This window comes from Balaenoptera borealis, assembly GCF_965194805.1.
Source record: "Balaenoptera borealis genome assembly, chromosome: 4".
Lineage (NCBI taxonomy): Eukaryota > Metazoa > Chordata > Mammalia > Artiodactyla > Balaenopteridae > Balaenoptera > Balaenoptera borealis.
The window spans coordinates 149243203-149269891 of record NC_138861.1 but is presented as its reverse complement, the minus strand read 5'-3'; the positions used below and the strand labels follow the sequence as shown (position 1 = coordinate 149269891).

General features: G+C 42.7%; 1 protein-coding gene across 5 annotated transcripts in view; it reads right to left on the bottom strand.

Moving 5' to 3' along the window:
• POLN (DNA polymerase nu) overlaps positions 1-26689 on the bottom strand; it is a 177576-nt gene that overhangs the window by 132110 nt on the left and 18777 nt on the right. For 3 of the 5 annotated variants that reach the window (XM_082390927.1, XM_082390924.1, XM_082390923.1), the window contains 4 exons: positions 19258-19337; positions 16805-17308; positions 10708-10904; positions 7181-7293 (listed from right to left, as the gene is read on the bottom strand). In XM_082390927.1, the coding sequence (XP_082247053.1) occupies positions 7181-7293; positions 10708-10904; positions 16805-17308; positions 19258-19337 (894 nt within the window). The other 2 variants (XM_082390925.1, XM_082390926.1) reach the window with 2 other exon arrangements.

Here is a 26689-nt window from a genome sequence, read left to right as displayed (position 1 = left end):
GGGTCAAAAAGGATCTTGCTGTGATTTATGTCATAGAGTGTTCTGCCTATGTTTTCCAATAAGAGTTTTATATAAAGTGTCTGGCCTTACATTTAGGTCTTTAATCCATTTTGAATTTATTTTTGTGTATGGTGTTAGGGAATGTTCTAATTTCATTCTTTTACATGCAGCTGTCCAGTTTTCCCAGCACCACTTATTGAAGAGGCTGTCTTTTCTCCATTGTATATCCTTGCCTCCTTTATCAAAGATAAGGTGACCATATGTGTGTGAGTTTATCTCTGGGCTTTCTATCCTGTTCCATTGATCTATATTTCTGTTTTTGTGCTAGTACCATACTGTCTTGATTACTGTAGCTTTGTAGTATAGTCTGAAGTCAGGGAGCCTGATTCTTCCAGCTCCGTTTTTCTTTCTCAAGATTGCTTTGGCTATTTGGGGTCTTTTGTGTTTCCATACAAATTGCAAAATTTTTTGTTCTACTTCTGTGGAAAATGCCCTTGGTAGTTTGATAGGGATTGCACTGAATCTGTAGATTGTTTTGGGTAGTATAGTCATTTTCACAATGTTGACTCTTCCAATCCAAGAACATAGTATATCTCTCCATCTGTTTGTATCATCTTTGATTTCTTTCATCAGTGTCTTATAGTTTTCTGCATACAGGTCTTTTGTCTCTTCAGGTAGGTTTATTCCTAAGTATTTTATTCTTTTTGTTGCAGTGGTAAATGGGAGTGTTTCCTTAATTTCTTTTTCAGATTTTTGATCATTAGTGTATAGGAATGCAAGATATTTCTGTGCATTAATTTTGTATCCTGCTACTTTACCAAATTCATTGATTAGCTCTAGTAGTTTTCTGGTGGCATCTTTAGGATTCTTTATGTATAGTATCATGTCATCTGCAAACAGTGACAGTCTTACTTCTTCTTTTCCAATTTGTATTCCTTTTATTTCTTTTTCTTCTCTGATTGCTGTGGCTTGGACTTCCAAAACTATGTTGAATAATAGTGGTGAGAATGGGCAACCTTGTCTTGTTCCTGATCTTAGTGGAAATGGTTTCAGTTTTTAACCACTGAGAACGATGTTGGCTGTGGGTCTGTCACATATGGCCTTTATTATGTTGAGGTAAGTTCCCTCTATGTTTACTTTCTGGAGAGTTTTTATCATAAACGGATGTTGAATTTTGTTGAAAGCTTTTTCTGCATCTATTGACATGATCATATGGTTTTTATCCTTCATTTTGTTAATATGGTGTATCACATGGATTGATTTGTGTACATTGAAGAATCCTTGCATTCCTGGGATAAACCCCACTTGATCATGGTGTATGATCCTTTTAATGTGCTGCTGGGTTCTGTTTGCTAGTATTTTGTTCAGTGATATTGGCCTGTAGTTTTCTTTTTTTGTAATTCTGTTGATTTGAGTCTTCTCCCTTTTTTTCTTGATGAGTCTGCCTAATGGTTTATCAACTTTGTTTATCTTTGGAAAGAACCAGCTTTTAGTTTTATTGATCTTTGCTATAATTTTCTTCACTTCTTTTTCATTTACTTCTGATCTGATCTGTATGAATTCTTTCCTTCTGCTAACTTTGGGGGTTTTTGTTCTTCTTTCTCTAATTGCTTTAGGTGTAAGGTTAGGTTGTTTATTTGAGATTTTTCTTGTTTCTTGCGGTAGGATTGTATTGATAAACTTCCCTCTTAGAACTGCTTTTGCTGCATCCCATAGGTTTTGGGCCGTTGTGTTTTCATTGTCATTTGTTTCTAGGTATTTTTTTATTTCCTCTCTGATTTCTTCAGTCATCTCTTGGTTATTTAGTAGTGTATTATTTAGCCTCCATGTGTTTGTATTTTTTACAGTTTTTTTTTTCCTGTAATTGATATCTAGTCTCATAGCATTGGGGTCAGAAAAGATACTTGATACGATTTCAATTTTCTTAAATTTACCAAGGCTTGATTTGTGACCCAAGATATGATCTATCCTGGAGAATGTTTCATGAGCACTTAAGAAGAAAGTGTATTCTGTTGTTTTTGGATGGAATGTCTTATAAATATCAATTAAGTCCATCTTGTTTAAAGTATCATTTAAAGCTTGTGTTTCCTTATTTATTTTCATTTTGGTTGATCTGTCCATTGGTGAAAGTGGGGTATTAAAGTCCCCTACTATGATTGTGTTACTGTCGATTTCCCCTTTTATGGCTGTTAGCATTTGCCTTATGTATTGAGGTGCTCCTATGTTGGGTGCATAGATATTTACAATTGTTACATCTTCTTCTTGGACTGATCACTTGATCATTATGTAGTGTCCTTCTTTGTCTCTTGTAATAATCTTTATTTTAAAGTCTATTTTGTTTGATATGAGAATTGCTACTCCAGATTTCCTTTGATTTCCATTTGCATGGAATACCTTTTTCCATCCCCTCACTTTCAGTCTGTCTGTGTCCCTAGGTCTGAAGTGGGTCTCTTGTAGACAGTATATATATGGGTCTAGTTTTTGTATCCATTCAGCCAGTCTGTGTCTTTTGATTGGGGCATTTAATCCACTTACATTTAAGGTAATTATTGATATGTATGTTCCTATTACCATTTTCTTAATTGTTTTGGGTTTGTTATGGTAGGTCTTTTCCTTCTCTGGTGTTTCCTGCCTAGAGAAGTTCCTTTAGCATTTGTTGTAAAGCTGGTTTGGTGGTGCTGAATTCTCTTAGCTTTTGCTTGTCTGTAAAGGTTTTAATTTCTCCGTTGAATCTGAATGAGATCCTTGCTGGGTAGAGTAATCTTGGTTGTAGGTTTTTCCCTTTCATCACTTTGAGTATGTCCTGCCACTCCCTTCTGGCTTGCAGAGTTTCTTCTGAAAGATCAGCCGTTAACCTTATGGGGATTCCCTTGTATGTTATTTGTTGCTTTTCCCTTGCTGCTTTTAATATTTTTTCTTTGTATTTAATTTTTGATAGTTTGATTAATATGTGTTTTGGCATGTTTCTCCTTGGATTTATCCTGTATGGGTCTCTCTGCACTTCCTGGACTTGATTGACTATTTCCTTTCCCATATTAGGGAAGTTTTCAACTATAATCTTTTCAAATATTTTCTCAGTCCCTTTCTTTTTCTCTTCTTCTTCTGGGACCCCTATAATTCGAATATTGGTGCATTTAATGTTGTCCCAGAGGTCTCTGAGACTGTCCTCATTCTTTTCATTCTTTTTTCTTTATTCTGCTCTGTGGTAGCTATTTCCACTATTTTATCTACCAGGTCACTTATCCATTCTTCTGCCTCAGTTATTCTGCTATTGATTCCTTCTAGATAATTTTTAATTTCATTTATTGTGTTGTCCATCATTGTTTGTTTGCTCTTTAGTTCTTCTAGGTCCTTGTTAAACGTTTCTTGTATGTTCTCCATTCTATTTCCAAGATTTTGGATATCTTTACTATCATTACTCTGAATTCTTTTTCAGGTAGACTGCCTATTTCCTCTTCATTTGTTTGGTCTGGTGGGTTTTTACCTTGCTCCTTCATCTGCTGCATATTTCTCTGTCTTCTTATTTTGCTTAACTTACTGTGTTTGGGGTCTTCTTTTCACAGGCTGCAGGTTCGTAGTTCCCGTTGTTTTTGGTGTCTGCCCCCACTGGGTAAGGTTGGTTCAGTGGGTTGTATAGGCTTCCTGGTGGAGGGGACTGGTGCCTGTGTTCTGGTGGATGAAGCTGGATCTTGTCTTTCTGGTGGGCAGGACCACGTCCGGTGGTGTGTTTTGGGGTGTCCGTGAACTTAGTATGAGTTTAGGCAGCCTCTCTGCTAATGGGTGGGGCTGTGTTCCTGTCTTGCTAGTTGTTTGGCATAGGGTGTCCAGCATTGGAGCTTGCTGGTTGTTGAGTGGAGGTGGGTCTTAGCTTTCAGACGGAGATCTCTGGGAGAGCTCTCGCCGATTGATATTACCTGGGGCCAGGAGGTCTCTGGTGGTCCAATGTCCTAAACTCGGCTCTCCCACCTCAGAGGCTCAGGCCTGACACCCAGCTGGAGCACCAAGACCCTGTCAGCCACATGGTGTCTTGATCCCCAAGAAAGCTGCTCACTGGATGCACCACCACAGTGGGGATCCAAGGTGCTCACTGGGAACAGGAAACGATGCCACTGCTCAGCCTCGGGTACCTGAGGGATGACCCAGATGCTCCAGGGGCACCGTCCAGGGCAGGGCGAGAAGAACTCCCACTCAACATATATTTTTGAAAATCCGTGGGGAAGTTCTGACAGCACTGGAGTGGTCTGGGGGCTGGTCCCTATAAACTCTTATAACTAATAAACTGAAGCCACCAGGACAAGCCTCACACTGGGGAGAATGGCAGTAACTGAAAAAGAAATGCCAACAAAACAGATTTTAAATGAGCTAAGAAAAATTAAGAGAATGATAGAAGTTATGAAAAACAAAGAACTCAGAATTAGAAATACTTAGAGATAGAGATTAGGTGACTTAGTAAAAGAAAAGCTTAATGAAGAAATGAAAGAATTCAGGAAAGCAAAGTAAAACAAAACAAAACAAAATTTCTGAAATAAAAACTAAACTGGCAACACACAAAAGCAAATAAGTGCAATAGATAATGTCTTAAGTTTTTTTCTTTTTAAACAAAAAATTATTTATTTATTTATTTATTTTTGGCTGCTTTGGGTCTTCATTGCTGCGCATGGGCTTTTCTCTAGCTGTGGCAAGTGGGGGCTACTCTTCATTGTGGTGTGCAGGCTTCTCATTGTGGTGGCTTTTCTTGTTGAGGAGCACAGGCTCTAGGCGCACAGCCTTCAGTAGTTGTGGCACGTGGGCTCAGTAGTTGTGGTGCACGGGCTTAGTTGCTCCATGGCATGTGGGATCTTCCCAGACCAGGGCTCGAATCCATGTCCCCTGCATTGGCAGGTGGATTATTAACCACTGTGTCACCAGGGAAGTTCCTAAATTTATTTTCATTTTTAAAATTTTTGGCCACACCATGTGGCTTTTAGGATTTCAGTTCCCTGACCAGGGAATGAACCTGGGCCATAGCAGTGAAAGTGCCGAATCCTAACCACTAGAGCATCATGGAACTCCCTTAAGTTTTCCTAAAATGAAGAAGGGAAAGAGGAAATTTTTTTTAATTAAAAAAATGAAGAGATTGAAAATGGATTCTAGATAAAGTGATAAATAGGAAAGATGGAGAAGATTCAACATATGAAGTCACAATAACAATTCAAACATCACAAAAAAGATAAACAACCAGACATTATGTATTTCCTGACAGAAGGACACAGCACCACTCAGAGTTAGGGTCAGGACTATGAAGCAGTCTTGCACTCCCAAAATCTAGCCTGAATCTGATCAAGCCACTGAATCTCATTGCCAATTTACAAGAAACAGAAGAGAGAGAACATGCTAAATGACAAGAAAGGGAAATCCTACAGGACAAAGCCTGGTCTGTTAAAAACGACGAAATAATTGCAAGAAAATACAACAGACGGAGAGAATATACAGAGTAAAAGAAACACCCAACCCAAGTACAGGATAACACTAACCCTTGTTTGGATCCCAATTCAAACTGTGAACAACAAAAACAAACAAACAAAAATATTTAAAGACAATTGGGGAAGTACAAACACTGACTGGATAGCTAATAATATGAAAAGATTATGGCTAATTTTGTGGGGAGATGATGATGGCATCATCTGAAAAATGAAATCCTCATATTTTATTCATCTAATTGAAATATTTACAGGTCAATAATATGACGCTTGGGGTTTGCTACAAGATAACCCAGGGGATGGAGATTTGGAAATGTGGGAAGTTATAGGGGAGAGAAGACTGGACATAGTTGATAGCTGTTGAAATTGGGTGTTGTGTACTCTGTTGTGTTTTCCCCACCACACACCTGCTGTTCTCTGCACACGCCAGCTGAATGTCCAACAACTCAATTCAATTCTGACACAAACTACCTGGGGTTAGTGCAGACCCTGCAGGTCAAGGCTCAGTCCCACGGGACGGCCCCACTTCAGGCACCAGCCCCAAGTCCAGGGCCTCCTGTACTTCTGACCAAACAGCTATAAATAGGGGGTTCCCAGGACCCCTCCTCAGGCTCCATCATTTGCTATAACGGCGCACAGAACTCGGGAACCTTATTTACTGACACCTGTTTATTATAAAGGCTACAACACAGGAGCTGCCAGATGGAAGGGATGCGTAGGGCCAGGCATAGGGAGGGCGCGCAGAACCTCCACACCCTCTCCAGGCGCACCACGCTCCCAGCACCTTGACGAGCTCACCTAGGAACCCCACCATTTAGGGGATTTTATGGCGGTTTCGTTACATCGGTGTGATTGAGTCACTGGCCACTGGTGATTAACTTGCTCTCCAGCCCTGCTCCCCTTCCTGGAGGTCTCAGGTGGGACGGAGAGCACCACTCCTCTAATGGTGCCTCTTCTTCCTGTTGACCACGCCCACCCTGAAGCCACGGGGCCTCCAGGCACCAGTCCTCCATCAGCATACAAAAGACACTCCTCACTCTGGAGACCATATGGGTTTTGGGAGCTGAGTGCTGGGAACCAGGGACAAAGACCAAATATACATTTCTTGTCGTATCACAGGCACTTTTGTACGTGTTGGAAATTTTGTACAATAAAAAGATTTTTTCCAGTATCTTGTTATGAATATTTTCAAACATTCAACTTGAAAAGAATTGTACAGTGAACACTCATATATCTACTACTTAGAATCTACAATGAACTTTCTTTCAATATTTGCTTTATTACATATCGGTCCATCTAATAAAAAAAGGTTTTAAAAATTCTTATTTACAATTTTAAATGAAAGCTAAAAAACGTGTTTTATATTGTTTTGATGTTAATTACTCTGGACTTTAGTTTAATTCTTAGAAAGTTTATATATAAGCTATTTGTGGTAACAACAAATCCCATCTGCCCATGCTGCATAATTTACTTCTTTCCTGTTTTAAATTACAAAAGTAATATATACTTGAAAAAATTCAAATAATCTAAAACACAGAGGGAAAGTGCCTCCTCACGCTCAGGGCCCACGGCCACACAGGTAGTGCATTGCAGCTGTGCGACCTCCCTTCCAGCCCCAACCCACGAGTTGTGCAACACGACAGCCCTTGCCGTGCTCCCATTCCCAGGAGGAATCACTGTTGGAAAGTTAAGTTTAGGAGATTATAAAGACTAAAACATACCACACTTCCAACTGCCATCATCACCAAAAAACTGCATCACTGTTCTCAGAAAATCCTTGGCGTTAAAACAAATAACAGGACATTTACATTTCAGTGTTTGAAGCAGCACCTTCCTAGAAGATGAAAAGACATTCACCGATTGACACAGTAATTTGGAGCTTTTCACCTTGGGAAAGTATTATTACTACTCCACTAACAGCTGTCACTTATGCGGTTCTATGGGCAGACATTCTTCTTCTGCAAGCTTTCCACAGATTAACTCAAATCCTAAGAGGTGTGGAAGGAAAATCGAAACAGGGACGGTATTGCTCAGTCCCCAGAACGGAGCCAGGAGGCCTCTGAGGAAGTGGGACTCGTGTGTCTCAGTCTGGATGGAATCTGACCTTTCAACCTGGTGAGGGTATCCAGAACCTCTGCCAGAAACCCAGGACACCCTATCTACTTGTCAGACCCCTACCCTGAAACAATTCGTGATTCCTTAAGGACAAATGTTTTCTGACTTGTATCAGAGTCAATCCCCAATTCTTGCCAGGCAACTTTTGACAATCTTGTGGCTTTTTGTTTTTATAAGTCCCTGACTCTTTCTCTTCCCCAGAACACTCTTTCGGCGTTTCCTGAATCTTTGTCTCCTGAATTGCAATTCTTAAGACCCCAAATAAACTGCTTATATGCAGCCTCCTGCGTTATTTTTTGTAGGTGTTACTTATTATCTGCAATTTACAGATGATGAAGCCAAGACACAAAGATGCTAGTAATGAACTCAAGTTCACACAACTGTTCAGAGCCAATCCCTGGGTGCAGCACAACCACCTACAGACTCAGCCCCCAGCTCCTGAGCAGAGCTGACGCACCCTGGACTCCTCCCAGCTGGCCCCAGCCTGCGCTCCCAGCACGCCCCCAGTCTACCCTCTGTCCACACTGGATTCTCCTTCCTCCATCACCAGACTGTGCACATCCTCTCACACTCTAGGGCCACAGGCACATGCTGTACTCCTGCCTAAAATTTCACTCCCACAATTTCTACAAACTGCTCAGGTGCCTGATTCCCTGGGCAGGGAGTTGCCCTTTTCCCGGTTCCTTTAGTACTCCTGGCCACACACCTGCTACAGTGGGGACCACATCTGCGATACTGTAATTTACCTTGGCCCATTAAATCACAAGCTCCTTGAATATGGGATTCATAATAGTTGACGTTTATCGAACACTTACTATGTGCAAATACCACACTAAACACTTCACGAGGATTGTTGTGTTGAAACCTCATCATAATCCCATTAGGCAGGCACTAGATCCATTTTACAGATAAGGAAACTGAGGCTCGGAGGAGTGAAACAATTTTCCCAGCCTTACACAACTGAGAAGTGGCAAAGCTGAGGTCTGAGACCCGATCTTGCTGCTGCCAGGGCCCAAGGTATTAATCCCCCTTTATGGTAACTGCTTATTAATACATCAGTGAGGGTCTTCAGATAAGGCTGAGGAAGAAGGAAACCTGGGGTCCGATTAGCTCTGCTTGCTCTGCAGACAGACATTTTCAGGCTTTTTGCATTTTTTTGTGTGCTTTCACTTTGGTTTTCCTTGCAGAGGGCCACTGCTGACAGCACAGCTTCAGGTCTTGCCTCTGGTGGACCTGGAGAGGTGTGTAGGAGTTGGGGCAGCTTATGAGGGAGATAAGCTGGGACTACTGGAGCGTCCTCCCACTTTGATGCTCTTGTAGCTGGAAACCCGGAAGTTCTCAATAAGGCCATCTAACAAATATGATCTCTCCCACTAAAAGACAAAGCCTAGCTGATTTCTAGCTTAAGAAAGGACATGCGACACAAAGAATATCTTGTAAGACAAAGTGGCTAAAACACAGTGTATTTTCTAAGTCAGTTACAGAAGTCAATTATGCCACATCTGCTAAACAAAAGGCACAGGGAGGATCGGAGCTGAAGTGACCATCAGATGTCCAAGTGGAGAATGTCGAGTAGAATATATAAATCCAGAATTCAGAAAGGGCTGTCCAAATATTAGGGCCCTATTCTCACAGAGGTCTCCCATAGAAAAAGCCTGCCCAATTGTTCTTTCGAAAGAAAATTATGGAAAACAAAGGTTACGGGTTCTTGGGAGCAGAGTGCTCTATTGTCAAACACCCTCCCATGTACACACTGTGGTGTACATGCCTGACATCACGCTTTGATTGCCAAGGCATCCGTTTCAAAGACATCCATCCTGAATAGACATGTTGCCAGCTACGCAACACAGCTGCTGGCAAAACAACCAGAGAAGGAGCCAGATGAAGCTCCCTCTTCCAGAAAGCCCTGGGTAACCCAGATAACTGACTGTGTGATGACACGGCTTCTCAACCTTCCTGTATCCTAATTCCTGCTCTTATGCTTTAAATTAGGCAGTAAAGAGTGAATCCGTGAAAACCTAGACACCCCACCTTCAAACCCTAATAAAGGCAGAGGCCCAGGTCCATGCACTCTCTCTCTTTCTCTACCCATAACCTCTCTGTGTACTCTCCAGAACTTGTTAGTGATAAATCTTGTTCCTCAAATTCCCTAATAGTTCTTGCTGAAGCGTGCCCTGTGATCATAAGAACCACAAGGGCTGGTCCAGCTACAGCGTTGGCCCCTGTGGAGGAAATGTCTGTGGGGGCTTGGTGTGAGGAATACAGGCGGAACCAGTGCCCCAGGCACTCCCAGCCTAGACAGCATCACTACCCGTAGGCTGGATCCGACACAACAACTACCCAAAACCCACCCAGAGTCCAGCGAGAATGTATTAGGCAGGAAGGGCCAGGACCAGGCCCCCACCTTCTCACCCAGAGCCTCCTTGAACGCCTCTTCAGGGCAGTGGCTTCAAGGAGCTCCTTCCAGGCACCGAACTGACTTGAGTTCAGAGGGCTGGGCAAACAGGAGGTGGATGCCCCCACCCAAAGCAGAAGTGAGTCAGGCTGACAATGTGAGCAAAGAAACAGTGATGAGCGGCACAGGCTCCAACCCACGACGAGACTTTTCAGGATTGAGAAGGGGCAGCAGAAGCATCCCTGCCTGTTCTGAAATTCTAAGATTCTAGGAAGGCAAATACAAGTGAGACATTTCTTGTCTATTTTCACAGAATGAAGCTTTGAAATTAGTAATATCTTGGTGGTATTGAGGACTATTTACTCTTTGAAGGCAGTGTTAACTTAATTTTCTAAGGCCATGAGTGAGAGAACAAGTGTGATGAGGAAATCAGCCAGGGCTCCAGCAGCGACAGTGGGTTTTCACGCCTTAAGATGATGCTTTTCTCACCAACCTCTCATTGCGATGTTGACTCAAATCCCAGAGCAGGCTCCCATAGACGGACCCTCCATTCCAGAAGCTCTTTGAGGGAGAGAGGGTGTTTGTAGCAGTTTCTGTCATTTAGATCCATTTTATTTTCATGTGCTCATACAAAACTTCTGAAAGTTTAAATAACTGAAACTGGAGCTTGGGAAACTCTAAATTAGGATAAAGCAGGTGAAAAAGTAGGATTTAAGGTAATTAGTGAAGATTTCTTACATGGCAAATTGATGATGTGCCTCCTGTTCTTGGCCCCAAATAGAAGAGGGCTCAGTTTTTATGTAGATACACTGATCACTAGGCATGAAGCCTTCCTCCAGAACACTGTCAGAGGCTCGGGCAGCCAGAGGACCACTGTCTTCCTCCCCATGGCTCCTTGGTAACATCACAATGCCTTCAACAGAGGAAACCAGAGCCTGTGAATACACAATAAAATAAAGTTCCAAAATCAAACATAAACAATGCATTTATTCAAGAAAGATCTGTCATGTTTTTTAATTAAGCAGAAAGAAAAGGCCTAAAATTAAAATTTGTAAATGAACACCTCTTTTAATGACAATCAAGGTCAAAAGCCAAACCCATGATCTCACTCTCCAAATCTGGTCTCCTCCTTATTCAACATCATAATGGAAGTCTTAGCCAATGCAATACAGCAGGAAAAAGAAATAAAAGGCATATAAATTAGAAAGGAAGAACTATATTGTCCCTATATACAGATAACATAAATGTTTGTGTAGAAAACCCAAAGGAATCTACAAAACAAAACACCTCCTGGAACTAATATGTGAGTTTAGCAAAGTTGCAGGATACAAGATCAAAATACAAAAATCAATTATATTTCCATACACTAACAATGAACATGTAAAAATAAACTTTTTAAAAAAGAAATTACCATTTATAATAACTACTCCCCCAAATTAAATACTTAGAAATCAATACAACATGTATGGGATCTGTATACTGAAAACTATAAAATACTGTTGAAAGAAGTCAGAGAAGACCTCCATAACAGAGACACATACATCTTTAAGGACTACAAAACTCAAAATAATAATGTCAATTCTCCCAAGCTGAGCTGTAGAACCAAGAAGATCAATAAACTCCAAGTACAAGAAACATGAAGAAAATTACACCAAGTTACATCATAATCAAATTGCTTGAAAGCAGTGATAAAGAGAAAACCTTAAAAGAAGCTGGGGAGGGGGGATGGGACACATTGCCTAGAAAGAAACAAAGATAAGGGTGATAGCAGATTTCTTATGGGAAACAAAGCAAGTTAGAAGACAGCGGCATAACATCTTTAAACTACTGAAAGAAAAAAACTATCAACTTATAATTCTTTATCCCATAAAAATGCCTTTCAAAAGTGAAAGGTAAAGCAAGATTTATACACTACACTGAAAATTACAAAACATTGCTAAAAGAAATTGAAGTTTTAAATAAATGAAAGGACACCCCCTGTTCATGGATCAGAAAATTCAATACTGCTAAGATGGCAAAACTGAGCTAGGCCGGGACTTGGGATCCTCTACCAGAGTGCTTGCACCTGGACAAATGTCTCCTTGAGCAATAGGATACAAAGAAACTACAAGTGACTAAAAATAACTGCATGCAAGGGCAAGCTGGGACAATAATAAGCAATAGGATACAAAAAGGCCACAAACAAACTGCCATTTCTGAGGTGCCGGGAGCAAAAGCAGGGCACAGTGCATGATCCCTGCACATGGCACCACCAAGGGGGTGGACAGACCCCTAAGCTGTGCCTCATGCCCAACCCACAGACCCACCCCCATTTTTACCCCATTTAAGGACCCAAGTAGGTCCTCTCAGGGGGCAGGCAAGGGAACCTGTTTCTTGTTCTTGCTCCCTTGTTTTGTAGCAGGAGACCCAATAAAGCCTTGCCTGAAATTCTCATCTGGCTTCTTGTCAATTTCTATTGATTAAAGAGTCCAAGGGCCCAGGTCGGTAACAATTTTTGGCAGCTCTGCTGGGACCTGTGGGGCCTTCTTTTTTTCCTTGCCCCTCTGAGAGAGGATCTGGGCCCACTTTGTACAGCTGATTGCAGCTTCCTTGCAGCTGACAAGTGGCCACCTGAATCTTTGCTTCAGTGCTGCAGGGCTTGGTAAGTCTGCCTTCATTGCCCCAGGGGTCTCACTATCCTCATTCAGGCAACTGTCCCCTTCCCTTTTCCCTTTGTCCTTTTTCCCTCTTCTGATCTCTTTCTCTCTCTCTACAACTCCTTTCTCTGTCCTCTCCTACTTCTCCGTCACATCCTTCTGAGAAAGTGAGTGTTGGGCAACTACAGCCTAACTCCTTAGTTGGTGAGAGCATGCTCCCTCTGGCTGGCACCGGCTCACCCTGACAGGTGACAGAGGTGGGAGAGGCTTGCCTCATACCGCGCAGGTGTTGGTCCGGTGGGCTTTCCTTGAGGGGAGATTTCTGAGAGGGACAGAGGTCCAATCCTCATACTGGGTAGTGGCTGGAAGCCCAGTGGTCACAAACGTCTCAACTTCTTTTTCCCAGGTTAAAGTCCCAGTTGTGGGTTAGACCCACCAGCACTGGCTTCTGGGTCTGATCACCGTGGTGGGTGGTGGACGGAGTGCCTCCCTCCACTGGCCCTTGTGGAAGAGCACAGCAGACTGGAACTGCCTGAATACACAAACGCAGAGGGGCAGGCTGAAACAGCAGGCTCTCTCTCTTTCTCCCATTTCTTTTTCCTTACTTCATACATATAAACCCCCAGCCCCCGAGGCCCCTGTTGAGGTGAACTTTACACAACCCCCCAATATTTCTCTGTCCTGTGTGTTCAACTGTGGGGAAGGGAATTCTGAGGTCTCCTCTGTCATCTCACCCTTTGGCTTTGTTATGCCGGGTCTTGAGGACTCCATCCAGCCCCAGGATCTCAGTTTGTTAGCCACCAGATTTATATGTAAACATGGGAAATGCCCCCAAAGATTAAAGTTCTTAAAAATTAGGGACAGTTTAAATTAGATGGTTTAAAAACCATCTTCTTTTGCAACACAGCCTAGCCCCAATATGCCTTGGGTGGCCAGAAGAAGTGGCCACAGAATGGATCCCTTAACTTTAGCACCATTTTACAACTGGACCAAAATATTGTAAGCAGTCCCCCAAATGGGGGGAGTTCCCTTATGTGCAGGCCTTTATGAAACTTTATCAAGACCCCGATTTGAGGGATTCCTGTTGTGTGTGTGGCCTCTATTTCTGTTTTGTCCCCAAAAGATTTAGAGTCAGACTTTCTCACAGATCCCCTTTCAACCGCCAACTAATCATTGGCACATTGGGCCTCTTTCTCATAGGGCTTCTTCCCCTTCAACATCACCTTCAGCCCCTCGACCCCCACCTTACCCCGTTTAGCCAGGAGCCCTGAAACCAGAGCCTCCAGTGCTGTCCCCAGTGGGGCCCTGATCAGGTTCAAAATTAGCCCCCACTTCCACACCACAGGGCCTTTACCCCCTCTGGGAAGTAGCTGACGGGAATAGGGAATTACTAGAGTGCATGTCTCCTTCTTGATGGGAGACTTAGGAATCCGTAAGGAGGGGTTTGGCAGGTTCTCATAGAACCATGACAAGTTTAGGACAAATTTACTATGCTGGGGTTAATGTTTTCCCTGACATGGCAAGAATTACAGTTATTCTGAACCACTGTTGCCCCCTGGACAAGAAGGAATGTACACTAAGAAAGGCCAGGGAACACACAGACAGCCTAGTGGCCACCAACCCGCAGCACCAGATTTATTGAACTGGTGACGCAATCCCACAACAGGACCCCCACGGGGATTGTGAGGATCATGTAGGCCAAGCCAGGATGAGACGTTATATTACTTGTTTATCAGAAGGAATGAAAGGGCGTATGGTGAAGCCTGTAAATTATGATAAGGTCCAAGAGATTACACAGGAAAAAGATAAAAACCCAGCAGTCTTCCTGAGTCGGGTGACAGAGGCATTCAGGAAGTCCACCAATACAGACCCTGAGTCTGCAGAAGGGAGGTCACTATTGGCCATGCATTTTATCACCCAGTCCTCTCCTCATATCAGGAGGAAATTACAAAAGCTTGAAGCTGGGCCCCAAACCCCATCGTCAACCTTGGTAGAGGAGGCCTTCAAGGTCTATAACAATGAGGACATGGCAAAGGAGGCCAACACGGATAGGAGATTAATAAAGGAAACACAGCTCTTAGCTGCTTTGATCCACCCGCCATCTTGAGGGGACACTAGACAGCTGAGAAGACCAGACCAGCAGCCCAGGAACCACCTGGGCAGGAATCAGTGTGCCTCTTTCTGGAAGGAGGGGCACTGGGAAAGGGAATGTCCTGAGCACCCTCCTGTGGGATGCCCAAACGACAACCCCAGCTGGCCCCAGCTCCTGGCGATAATATCCTTTAAAGCCTGAGGCCCTGAGGGGGACCCAACAGCTGCTCACCAAATTCCTAAAACACGGACTCATTAGGCCCTGCCAATCCCCTTGTAACACCCCGATCCCCCCTGTTCAGAGGCCTAACGGGGAGTATCGGTTTGTGCAAGACTTACGAGCAGTGAACTAGGCAGTCATCCCTATTCACCCAGCGGTGCCAAACCCACACACCCTCCTTGCCCAAGTGCCAGGAAGCACTCAGTATTTCTGTGTTGGACCTCAAAGATGCATTTTTCTGTATTTCTCTACATCCAGAATCTCAATACCATTTTTTAAAAAATTTCTTCTGGAAAGGGAGGAAAGTGTGTGTGTGTGTGTGTGTGTGTGTGTGTGTGTGTGTGTGTGTGTATTTAATATTTATTTATTTGGCTGTATCAGGTCTTAGTTGTGGCATTCAGGATCTTCACTGCGGTGCACAGGCTCTAGAGCGTGTGGGCTTAGCTGTCCCGCGGCATGTGGAATCTTATTTCCCTGACCAGGGATCGAACCCACGTCCCCTGCATTGTACAGCAGATTCTTTACCACTGGACCACCAAGGAAGTCCCGGCTCACAGGTTTAAATGTAAGAGCTCAGACTATAAATTCTTAGAAGAAAATACAGTAAATCTTCATGACCTGGTATAGGCAAAGCATTCTTTTTTTCAAAAAAATATTTATTTATTTATTTGGCTGTGCCAGGTCTTAGCTGCAGCATGCAGGATCTTCCTTGAGGTGTGTGGGATCTTCGTTGAGGCATGCAGGATCTTTAGTTGCAGCATGCGAACTCTTAGTTGCAGTATGTGGGATCTAGTTCTGCATTGGGAGTGCGGAGTCTTAGCCACTGGACCACCAGGGAAGTCCCAAAGCATTCTTAAATATAACAACAAAAGCAGAAGCAATAAAAAAGTACTTGGTAAACTGGAGTTCATCAAATTAAAACATTTTGTGCTTCAAAAGACACCGTCAAGAAATTGATAAAAACAAGCCACAGATTTGGAGAACTGTAAATCATATATCTGACAAGAGACTGGTATTAAAATATATAAAGAACCCTTACAGATCCAAAATAAAACACAAATAACCCAATTTAAAAATGAGCAAAAGACTTGAATTGACATTTCACCAAAGAAGATACACAAATGGCCAGTAAGCATATGAGGAGATGCTTAATGTCACTAGTTATTAGGGAAATACAATTTAAAACCACAATGAAATACCACTTCACACACAGCAGAATAGCTAAAATAAAAAAGACAACAAGTATTAACAAGGAGGTGGAGAATTTGGAAACTCACACTTTGCTGGTGGAATAGAAAATGGTACAAGTATTCTGGAAAACATTCAGCAGTTTCTTAACCTAATGAGAACTATGAAGTATCAGTCATTCACCCCTGGGGGAAAGGGGAAGGCTTAAAATCTTACTTCTAGCTCTCCTGTCAAAATCAGACACTGGGCTTCCCTGGTGGTGCAGTGGTTAAGAATCCGCCTATCAATGCAGGGGACACGGGTTCGAGCCCTGGACCAGGAAGATCCCACATGCCGCGGAGCAGCTAAGCCCGTGCGCCACAACTACTGAGCCTGTGCTCTACAGCCCACAGGCCACAACTACTGAAGCCCGCATGCCACAACTACTGAAGTCCGCACGCCTAGAGCCTGTGCTCCGCAACAAGAGAAGCCACCACAATGAGAAGCCCGCGCACCGCAAAGAAGAGTAGCCCCCGCTCGCCACAACACAGAGAAAGCCTGCTGCCCGCGCGCGGCAACGAAGACCCAACACAGCCAAAAATAAAATAAATAAATTTATATATAAAAAAAGAAAAAAAAAATCAGACACTAAGAAAATGGGTTTCTTTTATGGTGCCAACAAAACAGAACAAACAAACAAAAACCAATACCGTTTACTAACCTGGTCTGCTCTCAGCTGAGTTGAGCCATCCTTATATATCAGAGTTACCACCAGAGCTACTGCCTGTTTGAGCATTTCAATCAGCTGGCTTTTCTCCAAAGCATCCAAATACCTAATATCACAAAAATTGTTTGTGAATGCTTTTGAGTTCCTAGAATTTAGGTAGGCTTCAACCTCATCAGCATCTTCTTCCAATGCCATAAGTTTACTTGTTTTCTCTGATGAATTGTTACATGTGGTATGCTTTCTTTTAAGACTCATGCTTTCTTTATTGTTTTCATTATTTATGTTTTCCTTTGGTAGGTGTTTTCTTTTATGTTCCATTTTCTGTAGAACTGAAGCCTCTTGGTCACACTGTGGAATTAAACACCTGGAAGAAGCCAATGAGCTGATATTCTTCTGGTTTTGGTCAGTAGACAGTTGATCTGTGAGTCTGATACTTGAGGACTGAGAAGAGAACTTGATGGAAACTCTTGATGTCTGGCTCGTAAGAGAATTAAGATTCTATAGAAAAATGGAAAATATTTCACTAGAATATGGATTCATAAGACAGGTCTAAACCAAAGTAAAATCTGATAAAACTTATCTAAGGTAAAGTGGGAACACAGCTTCACATTAACTATGATCCAACTTTCTAATGAACTATGGAGTGTCTTCCAGAGCAGTGGTTTTTCTCAACCAGGTAGGAGTGCGTATCTGCATCCTGGGCTGGAATAGGCAGGAGTTAGTTTAGGAAGTCTCCCACCACAGCCCTGCGCTGGCGCCGTGCGTGTAACAGGAGATGCTGTGGAGGGAGTGTGCTGCACACGTGCATAAGAGTGAGGATGAATCACTGACAACTTCCAACCAAAGGCCATTTATAGAGAAAATTAAATCACCACAGCTAGTCGATAATATGTTAATCTAGCTACTAAAATTTTTTTAAAAATACAGCTCAGCAGCAATCCTCTTCCTGTTTCGATCCAGCATTGCGCAAAATTCATTCATCAATTCACAGACTGAGGGGGAAAAAGCATCTCTCCGTTTCATTGTAGGATTCATTTACAATAAAATTTTATTTTTTATGTTTATTTTTCAGATTTTATGATATATTTATGCTATTCTGAACAAACGTATACCAATAATACTTTAAAAATAATTTTGAAAGAAAATGTTTTAACACGGTCACATGATCACAGAAAATTTAAATTTATAGTCATTTTTATTGCAGAGAAATATTATATGCTTTTCAAGAAAAGACTTCCAAACATAAAATTATATCACATTAAAAATTCTGTGGAGGAGTATACAAGAAAAGGAGTCAAGAAGGAAAAGGAAAATATAAAAATTCAGATTGTTGAAGAATATCCTGCTCATGTATTTTTTAAAGGAATGATTATAGATATCAAGTTATCAGAGTACAGTATTTAGATATTAGTGGACGTATTTTAAACTGTGATATAACAGTTTTTTAAATGTCAATATTATTAATACACCAGAAATCTTGTCCTATGAAACTTTTTAAACTTGTGATGAATATTTTAAACGTCAGCTTAAAAATATGTCAGGAGATACATGGCTTTTCAAAAGCCTTTTGTGAGAAAGGGAGCAAAACGATTTGAAGACCTCTGCCTTAGGGATCGAAGGAGCACAGTTTGAACACCTTTGGGAGAGAGAATTTCCATTCACTTTCAAAGGGCTGCACAGTCCCTTCCCTGTCAAAGATGCCCCTCCTTCCACTTCAGGGGCAAATAACCATCCCATCAATCCAGGGATTTACTAAGGGAGCTTACATTAGACTAAGTTAGATTTGGATTTGGACACAGGCAGTTTGCTGCAGAGCCCACTCTCTTAACCATTATGCCACCTCCACCACTGCTTCCTATATAAGGTCTTGGGTAATTACATGACCTCTTCTCATCTCTCTCCCAAGCCCAAACCACGTAACTCACCCACTGTAAATTTTATACCCCTTTCTTTCTGAACTTCTCTTTATTTCCATTACCCCAAAGTTCCAAGCTCTCTTCCCCTAACCTAAAAAATTTTCCCAAAGTCCTGCCCCCACTCTCTAAAGGTGAGGATCTTTAGACTGACCATTTCTTAGTCATCCTTTAGACCTCAAGTCAGAGTGTTCATACTTCAGACAAACGTCCCAGATTCCTCTCCCCACCTCCCAGAAAAAGCAGAATGAAACAGCACAAAAACTGGGTTAGCCATCTCCCCTATCGTTCCCAAAGCACTTGGCCCTGTCTCCTATTGCGACACTAATTCACCGCGTCATACAGAAATATTGTGCTTCTCTTGTCTTCCTAGTCCCCTCATACAAATTAAACTATCAGCTCCTGGAGAAGAACTCCTTTTGTTTTTTTAACCGTTGCATCCACAGTGCCTAGCATATAGTAGACACTTGATAAGTATTTATTGAATGAATGAAAGTTATCTGTTTAGAATTAGTCATACTTGCAAGGATTCACCTTTTTTTCCAGTGATTGATTCTTCCCATCTTCAAGTAGTACTGAATACCTAACACTGGATTTGTCCACCACTTCTGCAGCTTTAAAAGACACAGAAAGGAAGCATGAGGGAATAAAGAAATTAAAATCATATAATTAGCTAAACATTGAAAATAGCCTCTATAATCATTTACTCATTATTTACTTAATTAAAACAATGTAGTAAAATTTACAACCAAAATGCATACTACAATTGTAATAAACATTTATGCAAAGTATCTTCAGATTAACTGGAGACAGATCTATGTAATCATGAAGTGTTTATTAAAAAGTATTACTTGGTATTTGCATTTGAATACTTGATTCTGAAAACCCAAGTTCACCATTTTACAGAAAGCTTGTAAGTATTAAAGGTGAAGAAATTCTTAGACTGAATAATATTGTAATGGAACAATTAGAACTTCAGTAAAATATCATTAATACAAACTTCTCATTTAGATTTTGTTTTAATTTTAATAAGCTTGGGCTGGACAGGAAGTGATGGAACCTGGGTTCAACCCCAGTCAACATGACTCAAGTCTCCGCTCGTAACCTCTGGGATGTACGTTCTCTCTATAGCAATGATAACAACGATGAAATGCAAATGGGGGAAATCTTTCACTTGCAATAGAGAAAAGTTACACTCAGGATTAATTTAACAAGAAAAGCACAAGGCACTCAATGATGGAAACTTAAAATCTTATAAAATGGCATAAAGCATGATCTATACAAATGGAAAAACATAGCACTGAGATATGAACAAAATATTTAATTCTCCTAAATATAAATTTAATGCAGGGACTTGCCTGGTGGTCCAGTGGCTAAGACTCCACACTCCCAATGCAGGGGGCCTGGGTTCGATCCCTGGTCAGGGAACTAAATCCCACATGCCGCAACTAAGAGTTTGCATGTCACAACTAAAGACCCCACATACCACAACTAAAAGATCCTGCACGCAGCAGTGAAGATCCCGTGTGCCACAACTAAGACCCAGCACAGCCAAATAAATAAATAAATATATTTTTTTAAATTAATGTAATTCTCATCAGACACCCTACAGGGTTCTTTTAATTGAAAAAAATAATAATTTCAAAGTACATATGAAATATTAAATGTCTGAAAATAGAGAAGGTAAGGTTTTTTTTTTGGCTGCGCCATGCAGCATGCGGGATCTAGTTCCCTGACCAGGGATCGAACCTGTGCCCCCTGCATTGGGAACGTGGAGTCTTAGCCACTGGACCACCAGGCAGGTCCCAGAAAGGTAAGTTTTTTAAAAAAATAAAAGAAGACTTGCTTTGCCAGATTATCAGAACATACTATAAAGGCACTGTAATCAAATCCACAAGGTATTTGAATAGGAATAGACAAAAAGATCTCTAAAACAGAGTAGACAATCCAGAAACTGACCCCAGGACTTATGAGAATTTAATATACAATGAAGATGGTATTTTAATGCAGTAGAGAAGGATAGATTAATGAATAGGGATAGTACAACTAGCACCACTTCTGAAAGAAAATAATACATTGGGAAAACTATTTGGGACAAAAAAGACAAAGGGTTAATACTTTTATTATACAAGTTACACTGACCAAAAAAGAAACAATTCAATGGAAAAGTGAGCAAAAGATAGGAAGAGGCAACACACAAAATGGCAAATCCAAAAAGCAAACAAACATGATGTAATACTCAAACTCACTAGTAGTCAGGGAAACACAAACTAAATATAATTGGAGATGGAGGAGAAGAGGGAGTCCCACTCATTGCTGGTAAAAATGTAAATGGTTAGGATCTTTTTGGAAAGCACAGTGTCAACACTTATTAAAATTAAAAATACACACATCACTCTCAGGAGCTGGGAAGAAAAGGACGAACCCAAAGGGAGGAAAGATGGGCCTCTGAGATGCTACCAATGTTCTGTTTCTTGATCTGGGTGAAGGTTATACGGGTGTTCAGTTTGTGAAATTTTGAACTATAATCTTAGAATAATTGTGCTGTGTGTGTGTGTGTGTGTGTGTTGTAACCTCAATAAAAACAAAGAGATATAAATATATAAATCACCTAACCAAACCACCTCAATCCTGGCTATCTGTTTCATAGAAATATGTGCAACAGTAAATAGGTTTAAAGCAAAACATTTATGACAGTATTGCTTTATGGCAAAGGACTGAAAACAAAGCAGATACCAATCAAGAGGGCAGTCGATGAATAAATTATGTAACATCCACACCATGAAGCACAGAGCCATTGAAAAGAATGAGCTGTATTAGTTGACTTGAAGATGCAGAGATCTGTGAAAATATGATCCCATTTTTTAAAACAATGACCAAATCTCCCCATTTATGTACATGAGTATGTTATACCCATACACTGGCACAGGTCTGGTCCCTGGGAGGCTGACCCTGAGATGAAGGCTTGCGTTCACAAAGGTTTTGTGGTAGCGCTCTCATGATCAACGTCTGTAGGGGAGTGAGGAGGGAGGACTGGTCCAAGATGCGGCCGCTACAAACGCCTGCTCTGGACCTGGCATGGTCCTGTATAGTTGTCCCCCACAGGGTCAAGGGAGCTGAGCCTTTATTCCCCAGCACCCACCAGTCACTACCTGGTTGCTCCTGGGAAAGGGGCGTGCCCTTGGGCAAAGAAGCTCTTTGCAGCTGAGGCAACCATCAGGAGGGGCTGTGTGGTGAGCCGCAGCTGGGGTGATGAATGGGGGGCTCGGGGCACCCACAGCGTTCACTACAGTCCTGCCTACGGTTCACTACACTGTGCAGCTCAGATATGTTCTGGGAGCAGCTCCTTCGGGACTCTGCTGGGCCTCTTCCTGAGGGAACTTAAAAGGAAGGTTAATGGGGTGAACTGCCTGTCCTTGTCCTGCAGCTGGTCTCAAAGCTGCAAATGCTATTCACCTCTCTCTACTACCCATTCTGAGGTCCCCTCACTCTGGCTTGGCACCTCTGCTGGTCTAGGTAGCTTGCCTGATCGTGACCCAAACCCTCATCCCTGAGGGGTGTAAGTCCCTGGTCACCATGCCCTTCTCAGGCCGTGGCCACTGCATTTACCAGCAAATTTGGTCAGAGGACCAAGAGGTGTCCAATCACATCACTTGGGTGCCACGTAGATGCTTTCCTGCCCCATTACGTAACGGCAGCCCTGACCGCTGGTGAACAGGAGGTCACCCCTAGCAGGATGGAGAGTACCTCACTTGCCTGCCAGTCTCTTGGAGTACGGAACTTGAAATGACTGTGCAGCAGCTAGAGCTTGAAATCGAACAGTACTCTTCCTTTGCCCCTGGTGGGTTTCCCCTGGGGAGTCAAGACTAAACCTGCAGAACCCAGAGGTGTCGGGAGAGAGAAACACAAATTTATTGGGAGGGGCGTTGGGAGTGATGGTAAGCAGGGCCACTCCCACTGCCACCTTTTGGTTCCCAGAGCCCTTAATTATCTATACTGGGGACACTGCGTCCTGCAATGGTCACTGATGTACAGTGTATACTGCAGCCTGGAGGTCACCCGAGCTCAGCCTGCTACCCACCACTCCACCACTCTGTTGGGCTGGCATTTCTGGGTGTGTGGCTGTGACGGAACCTGTGGGTCCCACGATCATGTGCCCACTGCAGCTCCTTTGCTGTAAAGTGGGTCTCTATATCCAGGGCGATGCCATGCAGGATTCTGTGTCAGTGGATCAAATGCTCTGTGAGACTTGTATTACGGAGCTCACTGAGGCCCTGCGTATGGGAAAGGCAAACCCGTGCCTGGAATACGTGGATTCCAGTCAAGACGAATCACGGCACCTTTGGGGGCACAATGGGTCCAGTATTGCCAACTAGCCCCCAAGTGACTGTTCTCAAAGTTCAGTACTATTGGGGACCCAGAGTTCAGTGTGTCATTGGAAATTCAACAGAGGCAACGGCGAGATTAGCCCTGGTGAGTGGGAGCGCCATGCTGTTGGGCACACACGTAGCCTCCGCCCCAGCCCCATGGTCACTCCATTAAAGAGCCCAAGTTGCCTGTACAGGGACAACAGATGACAGAGGCTGGTGGACGTCACCTGGCCAGGTCATTCCAGTTTTGTTCTTTCCTTCGACACTGCTGCAGGTAGATGCTCCCTGCATCTGCTTTTATTGTAATCTTCAGTTTTCTTTACTTCTTGTCAGCTAATCCCATTACTAGTTAATAACGCTTTAAACTTTCCCTGTTCCAATGACTATAGGGTTTCTGTTCCCTGACCAGCCCGTGTCTGATCCACTCCCTTAACAGGCCCTGGTACCTCTTGGCCAGGTTATGTAGTGACTTAATGGCCAAAAGAGGAGGTGGCAGTTCCTGAGGGAGGATGCGTTATTTCTCAAGATAGAACCCTCTTGCACTGTCTTCAAGCTGGGGGACTGGCGGGTAGAGAGAAGGGGGCTGGCCTTTAACAGAGAGGAGTAGCTACTTCTTCAGGTCTCAAAAGTACCTGGGATTCAAGACTCGAATGCACCAATCGAGACGTCCCCATCCTGCATCTCAGGGTCAGGTCCCTCTTCCTGCTCAAGGCCCTGACCTTGAGGTAGAACACCCGCCAGGGCTGAGCATCCAACCTCCTCTGGAGCTCTACCAGCCTTACTAGGCTGGGGGGCCTGTGACTGCAGGTGGTCTCTTCACAGGCTAGCAGGTGAGCCCTCTGGCTAGCACATTTACCCTTTAATTGCTAATTAACCACCCTTGGCCTTTGTCTTTTTCCAAAGGACCCAGCCACAGCCACCAATGCCATTCTCTTCCATTGCCCTATTCTTTTCAAATACATAGTATTGCCCAGCAGCTTGCACAGCTGCTTGCACTGGTATGCCAGACCAGCCACCCCTAGTAAAAGCTTTAACTGCACCGCTGCCATCCGTATTTCACCTACAACTTGTGATGAAGTCATCAATGCCAGCCCGCCTAAGGGTGACCAAACTCCAAAATGCCATGTCTGCTTTCTCAGACCACTACTGACACCAACTGCACAGATCAAGTTCCCTGGGGACCAGACGGAGCTTTTCCTGCAAACGTTTACTTGGGGACGCTCTTGGGGAGCAGAAGGACTGAGGGAGTGGAAGCTCAAATGTGAGACAGTTGCAACAAAGCCCTCAGCCAATCCCATCCAAGGAGGCGGAGGTCTGGGTGGCACAACATAGCCACGCACACACAAGCTATAATTACTATCATGGAAACAAAAACATAAAAGGCATACGCTAAGTTGTTAACATGGGGAAGCAATAAGGGGAGAGGTTGCAACAAAGAAAAAGCCTGAACTAAGAAAACAATGTACATATAAACCCTTTCACTGTGTGTGTGTGTGTGTGTGTGTGTGTGTTTAAGAATATGTAAAAAAAAAAATGTTTTTTTAATAAATTTATTTATTTATTTATTTTTGGCTGCTTTGGGTCTCCATTGCTGCACGTGGGCTTTCTCTAGTTGCAGCGAGAGGGGGCTACTCTTTGCTGCAGTGCACGGGCTTCTCACTGTGGTGGCTTCTCTTGTTGTGGAGCACAGGCTCCAGGCGCGCGGGCTTCAGTAGTTGTGGCATGCGGGCTCAGGAGTTGTGGCTCGTGGGCTCTAGAGCGCAGGCTCAGTAGTTGCAGCACACGGGTTTAGTTGCTCCGCGGCATGTGGGATCTTCCTGGACCAGGGCTTGAACCCATGTCCCCTGCATTGGCAGGTGGATTCTTAACCACTGTGCCACCATATAAGTCTCCCGCCCAGAATTTTTTTTTTAATGTGGGACTATGGACTTTGTTTTTGGTTTTTCTACTTAAAACAAAAAAAAAAAACAAAACTTTTTCTGAAGTAGTACAAACAAAAAAAAACCCCCCAAAATGTTGAGGAAAATACAACATAAGTAATGAAATAGTAAAGTCCTTCATATATGTTTTATATGTCTGTAGAAAGCTCTTACAAATCGGTAAGAGCTGAATTCACAGATCAACCCACCTGTGGCATCATCAAAGATGAGACCACCTTTGCCTGCCTTCAAAAAGCTCAAAACATACCAAGAGTTAAAGCATTATGCAAATAACCCAAAACTACATCACAGGAAATTCTCTAAACTGAGTTGCAAATGAATCAAACGCAGTTTACTTCCAATAAGGCATTCTGGTAATGAAGTATCATTTGAGCAGAACTTTGTAAAATGCTATGGTTTCACCACTCAAGAGTCGTGTACGGAGAGAAAGAAAAGGTAAGTAGAGGATGAAGCCAGGAAACGACGTGTGTTTGGAAGTTAGAGTCAAATCTGAACGGGAACTAATCCCTTGTCGGTTGCATCATTTGCAAACATTTTCTCCCATTCTGTGGGTTGTCTTTTGGTTTTGTTTGTGGCTTCCTTTGCTGTGCAAAAAGCTCTTGAGTTTAATTAGGTCCCATTTGTTTATTTTTGTTTTTATTTCCATAACTCTGGGAGAAGGATCAGAAAAGATATTGCCATAGTTTATGTCAAAGAGTGCCCTGCTTATGTTTTCCTCTAAGTTTTATAGTATCTAGTCTTACATTTAGGTCTTTAATCCACTTTGAGTTTATTTTTGTGTATGGTGTTAAAGAATATTCTAGTTTCATCCTTTTACATGTAGCTGTCCAGTTTTCCCAGCACCATCTATTGAAGACACTATCTTTCCTCCATTGTATAGTCTTGCCTCCTTTGTCGTAGATTAATTGACCACAGGCGCATGGGTTTATTTCTGGGCCTTCTATCCTGTTCCTTTGATCTATATTTCTGTTTTTGTGCCAGTACCATACTGTTTTGATGACTGTAGCTCTGTAGCATAGTCTGAAGTCAGGGAGCCTGATTTCTCCAGCTGCGTTTTTCTTTCTCAAGATTGCTTTGGCTATTCAGGGTCTTTTGTGTCTCCATACGAATTTTAAGATTTTTTGATCTAGTTCTGTGAAAAATGCCATTGGTAATTTGAGAGGGATTGCATCAAGTCTGTAGATTGCCTTGGGTACCAGGGGGGAAGAGTGGTGGGGGGAGAGATAGATTGGGAGTTTGGGATTGACATGTACACACTGCTGTATTTAAAATAGATAACCAAAAAGGACCTGCTGTAAAATTAATTAATTAAAAAAAATCTGAATGGGGCATAAAGAGAGGGAAAGTGATGGGACATTAAGACTTAGAGGGCAGGCAAGGGCCAGGCTGCCCTGTAGGAACACATGGGGATGTTTCTACAGATAAATTCTGCAGAGAGCAAGGACAAGAGCTGAGCTAATCCCAGCGACAGTGCAAAGGCAGGAGCAAAGTGGCAATAAGTTGATGGCAAACAGCAATTAGGAAACTTCTGCAAATTTTCAAGTGAGAAGGAATGAAGGCTGGAATTACAGCCATGGGAATTGGAATCCAACACCTGGCAGGGTTTGCTAAGTGACTGGACATAAGGATTTTATGTTTATTTGATAGAAATAAAAA